A 19,946-nucleotide genomic window follows, 5' to 3' on the forward strand; every position below is an offset into this window, starting at 1 on the left:
CATCGTACCTGAACTCTCAGGAGCCTCCAGCACTACCGACCCTGTCTGCATCGCACCTGACCTCTCAGGAGCCTCCAGCACTACAGACTCTTCCTGTATTGTACCTGACCTCTCAGGAGCCTCCAGCACTACAGACCCTGCGTGCATCGTACCTGACCTCTCAGGAGCCTCCAGCAATACAGACCATGCCTGCATCGTACCTGACCTCTCAGGAGCCTCCAGCACTACAGACCATGTCTTCATCGTACCTGACCTCTCACGAGCCTCCAGCAATACAGACCCTGACTGCATCGTACCTGACCTCGCAGGAGCCTCCAGCACTACAGACCATACCTGCAACGTACCTGACCTCGCAGGAGCCTCCAGCACTACAGACCCTGCCTGCATCGTACCTGACCTCTCAGGAGCCTCCAGCACTACAGAACCTGTCTGCATCGTACCTGACCTCTCAGGAGCCTCCAGCACTACAGACCATGCCTGCATCGTACCTGACCTCTCAGGAGCCTCCAGCACTACAGACTCTTCCTGCATTGTACCTGACCTCTCAGGAGCCTCCAGCACTACAGACCCTGTCTGCATCGTACCTGGCCTCTCAGGAGCCTCCAGCACTACAGACCCTGTCTGCATCGTACCTGGCCTCTCAGGAGTCGCCAGCACTACAGACCCTGCCTGCATCGTACCTGGCCTCTCAGGAGCCTCCAGCACTACAGACACTGTCTGCATCGTACCTAGCCTCTCAGGAGCCTCCAGCACTATAGACCCTGTCTGCAACGCACCTGACCTCTCAGAAGCCTATAGCACTACAGACCCTGTCTGCATCGTACCTGACCTCTCAGGAGCGTCCAGCACTACAGACCCTGTCTGCATCGCACCTGACCTCTCAGAAGCCTATAGCACTACAGACCCTGTCTGCATCGTACCTGACCTCTCAGGAGCGTCCAGCACTACAGACCCTGTCTGCATCGCACCTGACCTCTCAGGAGCCTCCAGCACTACAGACTCTGCCTGCATCGTACCTGACCTCTCAGGAGCCTCCAGCACTACAGACCCTGCCTGCATCGTACCTGACCTCTCAGGAGCCTCCAGCACTACAGACACTGTCTGCATCGTATCTAGCCTCTCAGGAGCCTCCAGCACTACAGACCCTGTCTGCATCGCACCTGACCTCTCAGAAGCCTATAGCACTACAGACCCTGTCTGCATCGTACCTGACCTCTCAGGGGCGTCCAGCACTACAGAACCTGTCTGCATCGCACCTGACCTCTCAGGAGCCTCCAGCACTACAGACCCTGCCTGCATTGTACCTGACCTCGCAGGAGCCTCCAGCACTACAGACACTGCCTGCATCGTACCTGGCCTCTCAGGAGCCTCCAGCACTACAGACCCTGTCTGCATCGTATCTAGCCTCTCAGGATCCTCCAGCACTACAGACCCTGTCTGCATCGCACCCGACCTCTCAGGAGCCTCCAGCACTACAGACTCTGCCTGCATCGTACCTGACCTCTCAGGAGCCTTCAGCAGTACAGACCCTGTCTGCATCGCACCTGACCTCTCAGAAGCCTATAGCACTACAGACCCTGTCTGCATCGTACCTGACCTCTCAGGAGCGTCCAGCACTACAGACCCTGTCTGCATCGCACCTGACCTCTCAGGAGCCTCCAGCACTACAGACCCTGCCTGCATCGTACCTGACCTCTCAGGAGCCTCCAGCAATACAGACCATGCCTGCATCGTACCTGACCTCTCAGGAGCCTCCAGCACTACAGACCATGTCTTCATCGTACCTGACCTCTCACGAGCCTCCAGCAATACAGACCCTGCCTGCATCGTACCTGACCTCGCAGGAGCCTCCAGCACTACAGACCATACCTGCAACGTACCTGACCTCGCAGGAGCCTCCAGCACTACAGACCCTGCCTGCATCGTACCTGACCTCTCAGGAGCCTCCAGCACTACAGACCATGCCTGCATCGTACCTGACCTCTCAGGAGCCTCCAGCAATACAGACCATGCCTGCATCGTACCTGACCTCTCAGGAGCCTCCAGCACTACAGACCCTGTCTGCATCGTACCTGGCCTCTCAGGAGCCTCCAGCACTACAGACCCTGTCTGCATCGTACCTGGCCTCTCAGGAGCCGCCAGCACTACAGAGCATGCCTGCATCGTACCTGGCCTCTCAGGAGCCGCCAGCACTACAGACCCTGCCTGCATCGTACCTGGCCTCTCAGGAGCCTCCAGCACTACAGACACTGTCTGCATCGTATCTAGCCTCTCAGGAGCCTCCAGCACTACAGACCCTGTCTGCATCGCACCTGACCTCTCAGAAGCCTATAGCACTACAGACCCTGTCTGCATCGTACCTGACCTCTCAGGAGCGTCCAGCACTACAGAACCTGTCTGCATCGCACCTGACGTCTCAGGAGCCTCCAGCACTACAGACCCTGCCTGCATTGTACCTGACCTCGCAGGAGCCTCCAGCACTACAGACACTGCCTGCATCGTACCTGGCCTCTCAGGAGCCTCCAGCACTACAGACCCTGTCTGCATCGTATCTAGCCTCTCAGGATCCTCCAGCACTACAGACCCTGTCTGCATCGCACCCGACCTCTCAGGAGCCTCCAGCACTACAGACTCTGCCTGCATCGTACCTGACCTCTCAGGAGCCTTCAGCAGTACAGACCCTGTCTGCATCACACCTGACCTCTCAGAAGCCTCCAGCACTACAGACCCTGCCTGCATCGTACCTGACCTCTCAGGAGCCTCCAGCAATACAGACCATGCCTGCATCGTACCTGACCTCTCAGGAGCCTCCAGCACTACAGACCATGTCTTCATCGTACCTGACCTCTCAGGAGCCTCCAGCAATACAGACCCTGCCTGCATCGTACCTGACCTCGCAGGAGCCTCCAGCACTACAGACCATACCTGCAACGTACCTGACCTCGCAGGAGCCTCCAGCACTACAGACCCTGCCTGCATCGTACCTGACCTCTCGGGAGCCTCCAGCACTACAGACCCTGTCTGCATCGTACCTGACCTCTCAGGAGCCTCCAGCACTACAGACCATGCCGGCATCGTACCTGACCTCGCAGGAGCCTCCAGCAATACAGACCCTTCCTGCATCGTACCTGACCTCTCAGGAGCCTCCAGCACTACAGACCCTGTCTGCATCGTACCTGGCCTCTCAGGAGCCTGCAGCACCTCAGACCCTCTCTGCATCGTACCTGGCCTCTCAGGAGCGCCCAGCACTACAGACCCTGTCTGCATCTTACCTGGCCTCTCAGGTGCCTCCAGCACTACAGACCAGCTGTCTCACTGAACGCTGCTGACCCTGCCTAGGCCGCTTCTGCTGGGCGGCGCACCTAGACTGAGTCCTGGGCCTCGGGCCACACTCCTCCTCATCTGCCCCCTCCACAGGGAACCAGCATATGGTCCCACTGTGTCAGTCTGATGTGCTTGATGCTAACCACGCCTCTCTCTCTCTATTCTTCACCTCTGCTGGAAGGGCAGGCTCACATACCCTGGCAGGCTTCAAACTAGAAGATGAACATCTTGGGGTAAACAAAGACCGTCCAAGGGGCACATGGCTGTGGCTGGTCTCAACGTCAAGATCCTTGACTCCCATGTCCGTCTGCCAGCAAAAGGGCCCAGGGCCTACTTCCCACTGTCTCCCTGATAATCGCCTCCCAGTCACTGACTGCCGAAAGGCGCTCTCTCACCCTCATTGGGTCCTTCAGTTGGGCAACACCCTGGAGTGTAAGAGCTCCGGATCAAAACAGAAAGGACAATTCGAAATAATCATAGCAGCCTTGAGAAACTACAGAACTCAAAAGATTGGATAACAAATTCTTTTTTAAGTCAGGGGTTTTCCAATTCTTTTAACAAAACTGAAAGAGAACCTAATGTAACTGTCAACCCTTTACAAATAATTTTCCACCAACAACTTAACATGAAAGATCACTGTGTCATTTTTGGCTTATAACTGGGAAGGAATTCAAATGAATTGAATGATGTTGCCGCAACAAAACTCTTTCCCTTCCCATCACCTTATTTATGTAAACAAGGTTTCTTGGCACTTACATCATTAAAATACGAATAGATTTTGTTCTGAAACTTGTCTCATTCTAGCTTTAAGTGTACTTAACCAATGCTACACAAGCTAATAATTATAACTGTAGCTCAATCTAGAAGAAAACAAATTGTAATGCTCCAAGGCCTATGGACATAAGAAAATTTTTAAAAACTGTCAATGTATATGCATATTTTTATTGCAGAAAAGAACTGTCAACAAAAGGCCTTCATGCATAAATATATTTGGGGAAGCAGAACGGAAATAAGAATTCAAGTAGAAAAACGGATTTAATTTCTGACAAAGAGCCTTCATGTAATTGGATGATTTGAGTGTTAAAGTGTCACAAATTTCAATATACGGGAAAGTATATCCTTTGCATCTACTTAAATCTGTGATGAAAAATTTAGATGTTAACTTAAAGCTAGGCAGAAAAAGATCTAGTTTAGAAAAACACATTCAGCAGTTTGGAAAGCAAACACATTTGGAGATAAATGATCTATCCTCTAAGCTACCTGGCACCCCCATCCCCAGTCTAACAGGTACCCTGACCCCCCTACCCCAGGGCCCAAAGAGAGCTCCTGACTGCGTTCCCAAAACCCATTCCTCCCCCAGTCTTGTCCATCTCAGGAAGCAACACTCCTCCGCTCCCAGGTGCTCTGGCCTCTGCCCTAGCGCCAGCCTTGGTTCCTGCCCTGACACCTACCCCATGGCATCCTGCCGACTCTCCCGGCAAAGCAGATTCTGGATGAGTCTGCTCCTCTCCAACCCCACAGCTGCTGCCCTGGTCCAAGTCGCCATCTCCTGTCACCTCCCCCGCTCCCCCCAGCAAGCTGTTCTCCACAGCAGCCCTCCCTTCTGCTCCCTGAACAGCTCAGATTTGGGCGTGCCACAGAGCTAGCTGGGCCCCCTGCTGGGAATACCGTCCCCCAAAGATCTGCGCATGACTGACTCCTTGTCACTTAAGTCTCAGCTTAAACGTCACGTCCTCTGAGACCTTGCTGCTGACTGGCCCTAGTCACGCTATCACTGTAGTCACCAGTTTCACCTGGTAGCCCTGGATGCTACCCACTTGCTGGCTGCTGCTTTATTCGTTGCCTTCAGTTGCTGACTGAAAGAATCAATGAGTTAGGAAGCAAGCTTTTTGATAGGTGGCTCAATTCAGAAAATTATGAATTGTATTTTTTTCCATTCAAAATGGAAACAGCTTAGCTTAATGAGACCCACAGAAAAATGTACATATTCTTACAATTGCAATGACCTACTTTACTGAACAGGGGGGCTTAAATTCCAACACTGACAGGGCCAGGGAAGCACCGTGAACAAATGAGCGGGCCAGCAGGACGCAGGGACATGGTGAGCTGGCTGTGGACCCCCATCTAAATGGGGCCCCTGCTTGGCTCCAGCTAACTGGTGGCAGGAAGGAAGGAATGTCGTCCCAATGTTGCCAGATCTTCCCATTCTTCAAGAGAATCCAGAAATTTGGATTCCATATAAAATTTCCTGACTTTTAAAAGCTGGCAACTGGGACTTCCCCGGCGGTCCAGTGGTTAAGACTCCGTGTTTCCAACACAGGGGGGCGCGGGTTTGATCCCTGGTCGGGGAACTAAGATCCCACATGCCACATGGTACAGGCAAAAAAAAAGAAAAAAAAAAAAAAAGAAAAAAAAAGCTGACAACTAATTTAAAATATTTGTAAATACTACTTGTGCCAAATACAATCTCTCTGGTGGTCACGTAAGGCCTGCTGGCCCATAGATTTCTGGCCAGTGCTGTTTTTGGCCTCTACGATGTGAAGGTGCATGTGCGCTGGCCTCTGCAGTGGCACAGAGCTTTACAAGTCAAGGCGTTTACTTGCACAAACCCCTTTCTCTCTCTCGAGGGGAGTGTGTGCGGATACGTGCATGCATAAGGGACTCCTGCGCGAATGTCATCCTGGGAAGAGACTGAAGCACAGAGAAGCAGAACAGCTCTACCTAAGGCCACAGCACTACTGACGTTCTTGAGGCTGCAATTAGGGCAACATTTGAATATCTAGGATATATTAGGCCCCATGCAACAAGGTGGAGAGAAAAACCACAGTCCCTTGTAGCTTTCAATCTATTGGCCTCTGGGATGTTGTAGGATTGCCTGGTTGTGGGATGGGCAGGGCAGGAAGAGTGGGGTCACCTAGAGCTACCAGGGAGCTGGGCATGCTTTAGGCCTGGAGACCTGAGGGCAGATGGCTGGAGCCCCTCCCTGCGGTCCTGGAAGTCACCCCTCAGACTCTGCCTGGCTGCTCTGTACTTGTTTCCCCCGACACTTTTTTCCTCCAGTTCCTTTGCTTTTGTAAGTGGAAAGAAAAACTGTAACACAGCGCAGCCCTCCTATGTCTGGTGGGCCACTGTTTGTCAATGAGAAGACTCAAGATGGATGTCCCCAGCATACATACCATGTTTTGCTCAGCAATACAACACTCAACGAAGCGCTCAGGGTGTTCCTTCTTGAATACCTCACAGAAGGTGGAGTTCTTGCTGTCACCGTCCAGCACAACGACTCTGTCATTTGCATGGCCCAGCTTAGCCAGAGCCAAACCACATGCTTTCCGAGTAGCTATCTGGAAGTTAAACAGTAGAGTTTCTTAGAATGGGTTTAGAAGGAAGGTGAATTGGTAGAATTATAAACTGTCATCTACCTTAATGAAGAAAGCAAATTTGTGATTCACCAATAATCTCCTTTAGGGTCATAAAAAAGGACTGCTAGCCAATTTTAAATCCATACTTGGCTCACTGGGTATCAATTTCCCCCAAATAAATTTATTCTTCTGTCCCATTCCTATAGTTGATTTAAAAATTTACATTTCCCAAAATGCAAATGCCTCTGTGAGTGTTTAACTATAAAACTGATAATACTCACTGTAAATATTAAAATGTAGAACTTTAGAAACATAATACAAATAATAAACAATTCCATTAGGATATTGTTTGAGATTGGACTCAATCTATGGATTAATTTAGGGGAGAACTGACACCCTTACAATATTGAGTTTTTCTATTAAAAAAAACAAGGCTTGGCATTTCCTCAAAGAGTTAAACAGAATTACTACGACCCAGCAATTCTACTCCTAGGTATATACCCAAGAGAAAAATACATCTATACGAAAGGTTGTACACAAATGTTCATTGCAGCATTATTCACAATAGCCAAAAGGCAGAAACAACCCAAATGCCCAGCAACAGGTGAATGGATAAATAAAACATATGATATACCCATAAAATGGAGTACTGCCACCACACGGATGAACCTCGAGAACACAGTGCTAAGTGAAATAAGCCAGACTCAAAACTTTGCATATTATATGATCCCATTTACATGAAATGTCTGGAATAGGCAAATCCACAGACACAGAAAGTAGATTAGCAGTTACTAGGGGCTGGGTGGGAATAGAGAGTAACTGCTAATGGGTATAGGGTTTCTCTTTGGGATGACGGAAATGTTGTAAGATTGAGTGTGGTGATGGTTGCACAACTCTTGTCAGTATGCTAAAAACCATTGAATTGTACATTTCAAATGGGTAGATTATATAGAAATCTATAGCTTTATATAGCTTTATTATCTCAATAAAGCTGTTATTTAAAAAAACAAGGTTTGCCTCCTCATTTGTCTTTGTTCATTCATCTAAACACTCCTAAAAATATTTTTTAAAACAGGCAATTCATGTAGATGAGTACAAAAGTCAGGTTATGAAAGGATATCGAGTGAAAAGGCCATCTTCCTCCTGCTCTCCCAGTTCCTCTCCCCAGAGGTAAGGGAAATGACAGGTTTGTGTGGCATCCTTTTGGCAATGGTCTACTCACAAATACTTGGTGAGCATCTCATGCATACAAGGCATGTGAGCTTCTTTTAGGGCTATAGTTTTATAAGTATCTTAACATAGACCTTATATACTTAAGTTTATTTTTAGTTATTTTAGTTTTCATTGCCATTGTAAAAGGGATAATCTCTCCATTTTATTAATATAAGAATCAATCTTTGTATATTAGTTTTGCTACAAGTTCTCGTTCTGGACTCCTCTTATTTCTAACCATTTTCTCTCGATTCTCTTGGGCTTTCCAGACATACAACTCTACCACCTGCAAATAGGCTTGCCTTTTCATTGTCAGGACTGAGTCTTTAATTGTTAATGATCATAATTTCCCCCCTCCTAATACTGGGGAATGATATGCATTACTAATTTGAACTTCACTGATTCATATACCTCTTTAAGGTACTGAGTTGAGACCAGCGAACATTTTATTTAGAATTTTTACATCAATATTCATAAGTGAGGTTGGCCTGTAGTTTTTTCCTTTGGGCTAGCATTATAACATTTTGGCTTCATAAATGGCTTTTTCCATATTCAAGAAGGTTTGAAATAGCCTAGGAATTAACCCATTCCTTGAAGGTTAAAATTAAGTCACTCTTGCAACTTAGTGAGCCTGGCACTTTGGAGGTACAACTCTTGGACAGTTTTCTCAAATTTTTCTATGGCTGTTGATCCACTTAAGTGTTTTGTGTCTTTTTAGTCAATTTTGGTATTTTATGTATTCCTAAAAGAGGTCCTTTTTTTTTTTTTTTTTTTTTTTTTTTTTACAGGTTTTCATACCAATTAGCATAGTTTTCTCAAAATTCTGTTTTCCGCATCTGTGGTTATCTCCTCTAGTGACTAATTTTATTCATTTATGATTTTCATCTCTTTAAGTAGGCTAGATAATGGTTTGTCTACTGTATTAGTAATTCAAAGAGCCAACTCTTTGATTTGTGTATTAATGTGACTTCTTGTTCTTTAATTCATTAACTTTTTACGAACTGGCCTGTTTCCTTAATTTTTCCTATTAGTAAAATATATACACTTCTTTCAAAAAATGAAAAGCTCCCATAATCCCACCTACCTTCCAGACATAAACATTTCATCATAGTCAATGCTGCAATTGACATTCATTCTATTCTGCACACTTGCACAGGTGTTTCTGTAGGATAAATTCCTGTGAGTTGCACTGCTAGTTTGAAGGGTGTGAACAGCTAAAGTGTTAACACATATTACCAAAGTAGCCTCTGTTTATATGTACTTTTCCCTTATTAATAGCGTTCTTCTGCTTTTAAATTTGTTTTCTAATTTCTCAAATAGTCAATTCATTTATTTTAAACCCATATTACCAGGCTAAGAAAACGTAAGTAACACTCAAAATGTCCCCAAATAAATAAGTATTTCCTTCCTCCCAGGCTCACCACCTTATTTCCTTAGGTTGTGAAGACCCTGCATACTTTGAATACAAAAATGGTAACAAAAAGCAGAAAGGTTTTATGTTCAGCCTTTCGTGCCTAATTTGTTTCCTTTTTGAAGAACTGGTCTTTGATGAATTGGTGTGTTTCCTTGTGTAATCCAGGGAATAAGCCCAACAGATCAATCCAGCCAGGCCCCCATCCTTTGAGTAGACACAGAAGCAAACAAAAGTTGCACAGCACTGGACACAAATAAGTAGTGACTGACTGGTAAGAAAATTCAGACCTGAGTTAAGTTTGAAATCAAAGAATAAATATCAGAAACAGTAAAAGAGAAGGTAAATCCATATTTATTGCTTATAATCTTTAGTTAAATACCACATCACCTAACAATTTGTTCATTCCTGGAGATCAGAGTAAACAGAGTCCTCTGTATTTAGGAAAAGCAGAGAAAAAAGCAGTTTGCCTACCATGTCACCAACATTGTAAGCAGGTGGAGAGATCATTTCTATATCTGCGATGTTGATTTGAGGCGAGTCTTCAACAGGGGGTTTTGGGTCAAGCTTCTTCTTGGTCTGTATCTGGCTCTCAATTAGTTTGATAATTGTATCCACTCTTTCTTTTGGCATTGGCCTTTCATGCCAATTTTCTGAATCCTCAACTTCTGCAACCCAATGGATAAAACACATTCATTCCCTAAGTATCTAATGAGCTCCTATTTGGTCATCTGAAAGACATCCAGATGGAAAAGATGTCAGCCACAGAGTAAAAAGCTGGCACAGGGGGCCTGACATGGTACTGCAGTCGCAGGAGACAGCCTTGACAAAGGCCGAGAGGCTCTTGAGGGGGCCACTGGCCCATGTGCTGGTGAATGGAGGGGAGAGTGAGGGAGATGAGGCTGGACAGGCAGAGCAGACCATGGAGGATCCTATGGGTATAAGGAGTCTGAGTTCTGTCCAAAGCAAGATGGGAAACCACTGACGGGTTTGGAAGGGGGATGGTGACTGATCAGATTCATGTTGTAGAAAGATCACCACGGCAGTCATGTGGGGGCTGGCTTGGGGAGACTGCAGTTAGGGAGAGGTGACTGGGCCTGGGCAAGAGAGATGGAGAGGAGCGAACAGACTTGAGACGTACGTCAGGAGCAGAATCAATCAGAATCGATGAAAGACTGGGTATGTGTGTAGGGGGCACATAAGGGAGAGGTGGAGGCAAGGACAATACCCAGGTTTCTGCCAGGAGCAAACTGGTCCAGTCGTCATTTACTGAACGGGGGTACCAGAATAAGACTGTATTTTGAGAAGGAGTCATAGAAGAGTTTTATTCTAAAATGTCAACACTAAAAACACACCAGGGATCACACCTACTGCAACTATTTATACTTGAGATGAACAACTTCAGAGGTCCACTTTGAAATCTGCAAGAAGTTAAGACTTTCAAAACCCCCTCCCTTCCCCGACCCTCAGTTCCACAGTTACCTTTCCCAGAGGCGCTGCTTTACTAGTGGCCTGTGTGTCCTCCCAGGTAGCGTGGGCACAGGCTAGGGCGCTCGCAGGCACGTACACTCATGTTTACGTATCTGCTCACGCTCAGCCCCCCTCTGGCTCTGAACTCCCGTGGAGATGGCTCCCTGCTGGTCCTCTAACTGAGGGACTATCCTCTCAGCCGCTCCCTTGCGCTCGCTTGCTGGGGGTCTGGGCTCCCTCCCCCTTGCCCTAACCAGATCTGCTATCTACAAGCATGAGAAAGAGCAAGAGCGCTGGGCGCAAGTCACAGGCGTAATCACTGTGCGTGAAGTCAGCTGTCTGCCCAGCTAGCCTAAGCCTCCCTCCACCTCATATGCTAGGCAGAGGTTTTTGACAACCACAAGCAGAAAAGCAACACTTCCTTACGTGGCATGCCGTGGCCCCTGAAGGTCTTGGCAACTATAGCAGTGGGCTTGCTCTTCACTTGAGCCGCCTGCTGGAACACCTGGCACAGTGCCTCCACATCGCGGCCATCCACCACGAAAGTATTCCACCTGTCAAGCGAGAAGTGGGCCAGGTTAGAAGGCGAAGGGGGGATGGGGCGGAAAGAAGGTGCCACAAAACAGGACAGTTACCCAAAGGCTTCACAGCGCTTCTGAAAGACGTCTGTGCAGTGCTTGAGGGGCAGGGTGCCGCTGTGGTACAGGCGATTCACGTCAAAGATGGCCACGAGGTTGTCCAGACTGTGGTGGGAAGCAAAGGCCATGGCCTCCCAGACGGAGCCTTCCGAGGACTCGCCACCTCCAATGAGGCAGAACACCCGGTAGCTGGGGCAAGCCGAGAGACGTTAGGACCGTGCCTGGGGCTCCTCTGGGCAGCTCGAGCAAATATATTTCATGGAGAGAAACAAAGGAGGAGACAGAAGCAGCTGCTTCAGACCTAAGACAATTTTCCCTGTCAACGCTGCCCAAATTCCACAGCTGAGGAAACACAGCTTTAAAAGCTTGGGCCTCACGACATGGGCTGCACCTTTGGCTAGTCTTCTCATTCTAGCTGTAAAAGTAATTTCTACGTTCTTCTGCCACTTCCCTGGGCCCGACGAATAAGAGCGGATGGGGAGAAGGCAGCTCCCTTAAATGCCCAAACATTTACATATATGGTTTCTTGATAAGCTCCATGTTAAGCACTGCCACCTTCTATTTCTGATCTTACAAATTTATATACAATAATAACAATCAAAACATCCTACCTCAGGAGCGTATGTTCTGTTACAAATATTAAACTCCTCCGCAGCAGAAACATGAAATGTTTAAAGCACTAAAACACAACCCAGACCCCCCCCAAAATGCTATAAATGAGGTATAAAAAAAGTGATTAGCCACAGGATAGGGACTAACAGAGGCAACAGTGAGAGATGAAAAAGGTCAACAGTGGAGGAAGCACAACAAAGTGCCTCCAGAGGGGCCACCTGGGCTGGAACCTGGGACCGAGGGGCTGCAGACTCAGGCACCCTGGGTGAACCATGGGAGTAGAACATGCACACCATCATGGCCAACCCTGAGCCCCCCAGGATCCCCCATCTTGCTGCTCCTACATCAGCAGCACCTGGGCACACACCCCTGCAAGAAAGGCATGGATCTGCCTGTCTTCAGGAAGGTGGACCATTCCAGAAAAAGAGACCTTTGATTAACATGTAGGGGTCCCCAATGGAAAGGCAAATACACCATCTGTTCACTCTACAGTGAAGCTCACTGAGATATGGGAAACAGGAAGATGTCTCTCTTAGTAAAAACTTGAATCCTAGGACTTCCCTGGTGGTCCAGTGGGTAAGACTCCGCACTCCCAATGCAGGGGGCTCGGGTTTGATCCCTGGTCAGGGAACTAGATCCCACAATGCTGCAGCTAAGACCTTGCGTACCACCACTGAAGACCTCGCATGCTGCAACTAAGACCCGGCGCAGCTAGCTAGCTAGCTAAATAAACAAACAAGTAAATAAATAAATGTTTTAAAAAAACTTAGACTTGAATCCTAATGAACTGTTTTCTTTCTTTTTTAAAATATTTATTTATTTATTTTGGCTGTGCCGGGTCTTAGTTGCAGCATGCGGGATCCTACAGTTGTGGCATGTGGGCTCATAGTTGCAGCATGTGGGCTTCTTACTTGCGGCATGCATGTGGGATCTAGTTATCTGAACAGGGATCGAACCTGGGCCCCTTGCATTGGGAGTGCGGAGTCTTATCCACTGGACCACCAGGGAAGTCCCTAATGAACTGATTTCTATACTGCAGGCAGCACTTAGAACCCAACAGGAGATGCTAGAACCGCTTCATGAAATATGATTTCTTTTTACTCCTTGAGTACTTGGTAACCTGAACTTTTAACACAATCACTGTCTTCCCAAACTAATAAGCGATAAATAAAGCCAAAGTGCTGGGGGTGGGGTGGGGTGGGAACAGTTAAGTGGTTTCTGGGTAAGCGCCTTACCTGGCCTTGTCAAAGTACTTGCCAGTATATGCCATCCCACACGCGACCCCCAGTCCTTCCCCCAGCCATCCAGTTGCCACATTAACAAACGACAGACTCTGTAAGAGAAAGCACCAAATGAATCTACACACCCTCATGCACCTCAAAGTGTCAGATCAACGTCACAAAGACAACAGAGTCTCAGGTAATCCATGCAGCTGGTGAGGGCAACTGGAGCTCTGACAACATAGAAGTGGGAAGCTTCTGCACACAGCAGTCTAAACAGAGCCCAAGAGCAAAGCAGAAAAAAACATAAGCAGAAGTCTTGCCATTTCCACAAGACCTTTTATCTAGCTGTATACAGACCAGATGTTCAATGTTTTTGGAGAATATGGACTCTTAAACAGAAACTAGAAACACTGAAGAAGATTTCAATTTCCCTGGTTTGTAAAACTCAAGTCAACTGAGATTTGGGAAGTGGTGATGTAGGAGGTTATGCTAGAAATAAGTCACTTTCTACCACCACTCCATTTATCCCCACTGACCTGCTTGTACGCACAGGCTATCACGGTCCCACGGAGAGAGTGTGGCCCTCTGAGGGCCACAAGGTGGTGCCAGTGCCAAAGGTCTGCTGCACTGAGGCCTCACTCGCTCCCAAGCTTCTCAAGAGATAGCGAACTTATTCAACACTTCTGCTGCCACCATCTTGGCCTGGCCACAAACATCTCTTGCCTCTGTCAGAGCAGTGGCCTCCCTGCTTCCCTCCACAGTCGTTCTCAACACAGCCACCAGGCGGAGCACGATAAAACCGAAGCCCGCCCCTCAATCGCTGCGGAGAACTGTCCAAGGTCTTGTCATCTAACGTCAAGTAGAGCTCAAGTTCTTGCAGTGGCCTGTTCACTCCAGACCCCCATCACCTCCCACTGCTCCGGGTGCCTGGCCTCCTGGATGTCCTTTGAACCCGCCACGCACATGCCTGCCTCAGGGCTTTAGCACGTGTGGCCCCCTCTCCCCCGAGTGCTCAGTGCTTGTGCCTAAATAAGGGCACAGCTCACTCCCTCACACCCTCCAAGTCTCTGCTCAAATGTCAACACCAAGGCTTTCCTGGACCATCTCTTTCACCTAGTACCTGCCCTCCACTTCCCTTGGATCTAGGATACTCAGCCCCATCTGACATGCTATTTCTGGGTTTGTTTCTTGTCTGCCCCCTTCCTCCATTCAGATGTCAGCTCCATTCAGAGACTGGTTTGTGTTGTCACTACCACGGATGAGTGGATGGTACTTGTTAGTCTCAGATCCCTCTCCTGTCTTGCTCCACCCTACTGTTCTGCTCTTCCTGGGGCTCTTGACCTTCCTTAACTTTCTCTACGTGCTTTGTGCCCTCACAGATTTGTTTTGCATCTCTAGCCCCGAGAACTGTCCCACTGAAGTCTCTCTTGACAACATCGCTAGCTTAGTCTTTCTCCCTACAGCTCCTATTTTACTCCTGTAACAAGCTCTGGCTCCCAGGTGCCTTACGTGCCCTTGGAGTGAGCCTGCGCTCTACACTCAGACCAACTCCACTTCCCCCCAGCTTTAACGCAGGGGACAAGTAAGCCCACTTCCATAAGGCTTTGCTCTCTGGGTATGATGGTGAGGAAAGCCCCGTTCAGGAAGCAAGAGGCTGTAGGATTACTTGAGAAGATTGGTGGGGCATCAGCATGATGTCTGGCATGGTGGAAGCACGCCCACATGGGTTCCCTTTCCTTTCCTAAGAATCCTTTCGCTGTGGGGGGGACACTCACAACTGAGGGGCCAAGAATAAAGATGCACACAAGCTGCTGAGGGCACCCAGGAAAGAAAGCTTTCTCTTCCAGGTGGTACTTCTCATCTTTGTTCTGACACAAAGTGTGCTTCAAGAACAAATTACAAGAAGGCTTTTTGGTTACTTCCCAAGCCTCCTTGGCTAAAGAAAACAAAAGAGCTGATAAAACAAAAACTAAGGCCTGGGTGGTGGACGGAGAGATCATGAGCACCTCAGTCAGTGCCATGGCCAGGCCTTAGCAAGCGGCCTCCTCATGCAGCTGTCTACATAGACACTCCTGCCCCGGGAGCACAGATTATGGAGACCCTGGCTTCTCGGCCTCTAGCGAGTCCATTTACTCCATTCCCAACCAGAGCCAAGATGGACTATGCTCCTGAGTGTTTTTTTTTTTAAACTAAATTTATTTATTTTATTTATTTTTGGCTGCATTGGGTCTTCGTTGTTGCATGTGGGCTTTCTCTAGTTGCGGTGCACGGGCTTCTCATTGCAGCGGCTTCTCTTGTTGCGGAGCACGGGCTCTAGGCGCACGGGCTTCAGTAGTTGTGGCACGTGGGCTGAGTAGTTGTGGCTCGTGGGCTCTAGAGCGCAGGCTCAGTAGTTGTGGTGCACGGGCTTAGTTGCTCCGCAGCATGTGGGATCTTCCCAGACCACGGCTCGAACCCGTGTCCCCTGCATTGGCAGGCGGATTCTTTTATATATATATATATATTTTTTTTTAAATTAATTAATTAATTTACTTATTTTTGGCTGTGTTGGGTCTTCGTTTCTGTGCGAGGGCTTTCTCTAGTTGTGGCAAGCGGGGGCCACTCTTCATCGCGGTGCATGGGCCTCTCACTATCGCGGCCTCTCTTGCTGCGGAGCACAGGCTCCAGACGCGCAGGCTCAGTAGTTGTGGCACACGGGCTTCGTTGCTCCGCGGCATGTGGGATCCTCCCAGACCAGGGCTCGAACCCGTGTCCCCCTGTATTGGCAGGCAGATTCTCAACCACTGCGCCACCAGGGAAGCCCAGCAGGTGGATTCTTTACCACTTCGCCACCAGGGAAGTCCCCTGAGTGTTTTTTCTTGTCTTCAAACTTTATCTGCTGTGTAAGTCTGATGAACACACAAATCTGGCAAATGAGTAGAGCCCAGCCTGAGGCTACACGCCAGAAAGTCTCTCTATCCCTCTAAGGCCAATGACTCTGATTATATGATAGCAGCGGTTATGGGATAGTCTAGGCATCTTTTTTTTTTTTTTTTTGGCTGTGCTGTGCGGCTTGCGGAATCTTGGTTCCCTGACCAGGGATTGAACCCAGGCTCCCAACAGTGAAAGCGTGGAGTCCTAACCACTGGACCACCAGGGAATTCCCACATCTTTCCCTTTTTTAAAGTAAAGCTCTAAACACCCATACTTTGTTTGTACACCTATAGTTATTCAGTTTTTATGATGAAGGAAATTCAAGCTTACAGAAAAGTTGTACGAATAGTACAATGAAGTTCCATATACTCTTTACCTAAATTTGTCAACTATTACTAATGGACTTCGTTTGCTTCATCTCTCTTCCTCTACACACACGTTTTATTTATCCTTTGCCAAACCTCATTTGAGATTATGTTTTAGACACCAAGGCAAGGATCATAACTACGGCTCCAGGTACTCTGCCTATACTCTGCCTTTGTCTTTACTTCCCGCTGCCCAGATTTGGGGTTTCTATTTGCACATGTCGTTCTACCAGTTGAGCTTTAAATGCTTTGCTCAGAACACAGCAAACTTTCAGACAGCATCAAAAGAGCTGCTTGTTCTTCTAGATCGACCTTGCTTTTAATATTTCTTTTCTTTCCTGTCCCCCAGTGTCATGAGGTTATCTCGTACTATAGCTAGCCTAATGAGAAACTCCTTATTGGTATCAGGTCAGATATGCAGGGAAATGGAAGAGAAAGCTGACTGACGGGTGGGACATCCCTCCAAATCAAGCTCAACGCTCCTCGAGCTCAACAAGTCGGATTCACTCATGTGGCCCTCCTCTACCCAGGTGGCAGAGGATCGGAGCAGCATGACCCTGACAAGGGGGGCTTTAGTGCTAGGTGGGGTAAAGTGAGGCACCATCAAAGGAAAAGAAGGACTGCCAGCTGCCGCAAGTCATCCTTCCCACCACGCAGTCCTCACTAGAACACCTTTTAGATCTTTATGAGGTGCCATGGTCTGAATGTTTGTGCCCCCTCCCCAAAATCCATTATGTTGAAAACCTAAGGCCCAAGGTGATAGTATTAGGAGGTAGTGGTCTTTGGGCAGTGATTAGGTCATGAGGGCAGAACCCTGAAGAGTGGGGTTAATGCCCTTATAAAAGAGAGACCATTTCTCCTTACATCACACGAGGATACAGTGAGAAGTCTGCCACCAGGAACAGGGCCCTCACCAGAACATGACCATGCTGGTGCCTTGATCTTAGACTTCTAGCCTCCAGAACTGTGAGAAATAAATTTCTATTGTTTATAAGCCACCCAGTCTTTGATGTTTTATTATATCAGCCTGAACAGATGAAGACATGAGGCAAAGAGAGAAGCACCAAAAGGATAAACAGAGGCCATTTCAGGTCTTGTTGCCACATGGTGGCTTTTAAAATGAGTTCAGGAACCAAGTGTCTGAGCATGGGTTCCCATGCCAGCTTACCTTGGAGAGGACGAATCTGTCATTGTTCGGGTTCTCCGGGTCCATCTGTTTATACCTCATGATGTAGAAAAACAGCACAGACATGATCTCAGCAGCACTGCTGCACACTGTGGGGTGGCTGAAAGACATGGCACAGGTCGTTTCTCACAGGCAAGTGACTCACCAGGGACACACACAGTGCATGAGGAGGCCTTTCAGCACATGGTCTCCTCAAACTGGAAGCAGCAGTCATTTCTGCCAGTCCTGAAAGAATCCAGCCAAGGGAAAGGGATGCTGGGCCACTGCCCGCCAAGTTCACAGCTTGTAAGGATGCTTTCAGGCCCAGGAACCTCACAACTCCTCTCCCTGTAGGGAGCAAGACCTCACAGACCAGCCCCCTTCTATCAGTGGAGCACCGGCATACTTGGGGAAGTTCGCCTGGTGACTCTGTAAGCATTTGAGTGTCATTTCACTTGTTTGAATTCATCTGTGATATCATTAATCAGAAATTTCACAAAGCAGAAATAAACCCACACGTATGTGGTCAACTAATTTTTGATGAGGGAGCCAAGAATACTCGATGCAGAAAAAACAGTCTCTTCAACAAGTGATACAGGAAAAATTGGATATTCACATGTAAAAAAATGAAACTGGACACCTACCTTATACCACTCACAGAAATTAACTTGAAATGGATTAAAACTTAAACGTAAGACCAGAAACCATAAAACTCCTAGAAGAAAAACATAGGCACTACGCTACTTGACCTGAGTCTTAGAGAGGGTTCTTTGAATCGGACACTAAAAGCAAAAGCAAAAAAAAAAGCAACAAAAACAACAAACAAAAACCAAGTGGGACTGAACCAAACTCTTCATGGCAGAAGAAACCATCAACAAAATGTAAAAGCAACCTACTGAATAGGAGAAAGTATTTGCAAATCATATATCTGATAATGTGTTTATATGGAAAATATATAAAGAACTCACATAATTCCATAACAAAACAACAAAAAATCCGCTTAAAAATGGGCAAACGATCTGAATAGGCATTTTCCCGAAGAAGACATACAACAGGCACATGAAAAGGTGCTCAACACCATTGATCATCAGGGAAATTGCAAGTCAAAACCACAATGAGATATCCCCTCACACCTATCAGAACGGCTGTCATCAAAAAGATGAGTTAACAAATCTGGCAAAGATGTGGAGAGGAGAGAACCCTTGTGCACTGTTGGTGGGAATGTAAATTAGAGGAGCCACTATGGAAAACAATATGGAGGATCTTAAAAAAAAACACCACCATATGATCCAGCAATTCCACTACTGGGAGTATATCTGAAGAAAATGAAAACACTATGTGGAAGAGATATCTGCACCCCTACGTTCACAGCAGCACTATTTACAATAGCCAAGCTATGGAAACAACCGAAGTGTCTGACAGATGAATGGACAAAGGAGATGTGGTACAGCTATATAATGGAACATAATTCAGACACAAAAAGGAAATTCTGCCATTTATGACAACATGGATGGGCCTTGAGAACATTATGCTAGATGAAGTAACTCACAGAAAAAGAAATACTGTATTATTACACTGTGGAATCTAAAAAAAAACCCAAACCCAAACTCACAGAAAAAGAGATCACCAGATTTGTGGTTACCAAAGGTCGGGGTTGAGGGGATGAGGAACTGGATGAAGGTGTCGAAAGTTACAAACTTCCAGATATAAAATAAATAAATACAGGGCTTCCCTGGTGGCGCAGTGGTTAAGAATCCGCCTGCCAATGCAGGGGACATGGGTTCGAGCCCTGGTCCGGGAAGATTCCACATGCTGCAGAGCAACTAAGCCCATGAGCCACAACTACTGAGCCTGCGCTCTAGAGCCCGTGCTCTGCAACAAGAGAAGCCACGACAATGAGAAGTCTGCACACCGCAATGAAGCCCCCGCTCGCCACAACTAGAGAAAGCCGGCGTGCAGCAACGAAGACCCAACACAGCCAAAAAAAAAAAAAAAAAAAAAAACAAACCCACAAAACCCCACAAATAAGTAAATAAATTTTAAAAATAAATAAATAAATACTTGGGATGTAATATATAACAAAATGACTATAATTAACACTGCTGTATGGTATATTTGAAAGTTGTTAACAGTAGATCCTAAGACTTCTCATTACAGGGAAAAAACATTTTTCCATTTTTTGGTATCTATGAGATGATGGGTGATAAATAAACTTATTGTATTTATCATTTTACAATATATGTAAGTCAAATCA

At 47.2% G+C, this 19,946-nt stretch overlaps 1 protein-coding gene across 1 annotated transcript in view; it reads right to left on the reverse strand.

The window, feature by feature from the left end:
- The window catches only part of LOC130706211 (transketolase-like protein 1), a 43,408-nt gene extending 25,602 nt beyond the window's left edge, over nucleotides 1–17,806 (reverse strand). Inside the window, exons 1-6 of the mRNA XM_057537521.1 lie at nucleotides 17,696–17,806; nucleotides 13,262–13,359; nucleotides 11,412–11,603; nucleotides 11,203–11,330; nucleotides 9,781–9,974; nucleotides 6,501–6,665 (exon numbers count right to left, since the gene is read on the reverse strand). Coding sequence (XP_057393504.1) covers nucleotides 6,501–6,665; nucleotides 9,781–9,974; nucleotides 11,203–11,330; nucleotides 11,412–11,603; nucleotides 13,262–13,359; nucleotides 17,696–17,779 — 861 coding nt within the window. The 5' untranslated portion in view covers nucleotides 17,780–17,806. The remainder of the gene's footprint in view (nucleotides 1–6,500; nucleotides 6,666–9,780; nucleotides 9,975–11,202; nucleotides 11,331–11,411; nucleotides 11,604–13,261; nucleotides 13,360–17,695) is intronic.
- Between the last annotated feature and the right edge of the window lie 2,140 nt (nucleotides 17,807–19,946).

Source organism: Balaenoptera acutorostrata, chromosome X (genome assembly GCF_949987535.1).
Source record: "Balaenoptera acutorostrata chromosome X, mBalAcu1.1, whole genome shotgun sequence".
Classification (NCBI taxonomy): Eukaryota; Metazoa; Chordata; class Mammalia; order Artiodactyla; family Balaenopteridae; genus Balaenoptera; species Balaenoptera acutorostrata.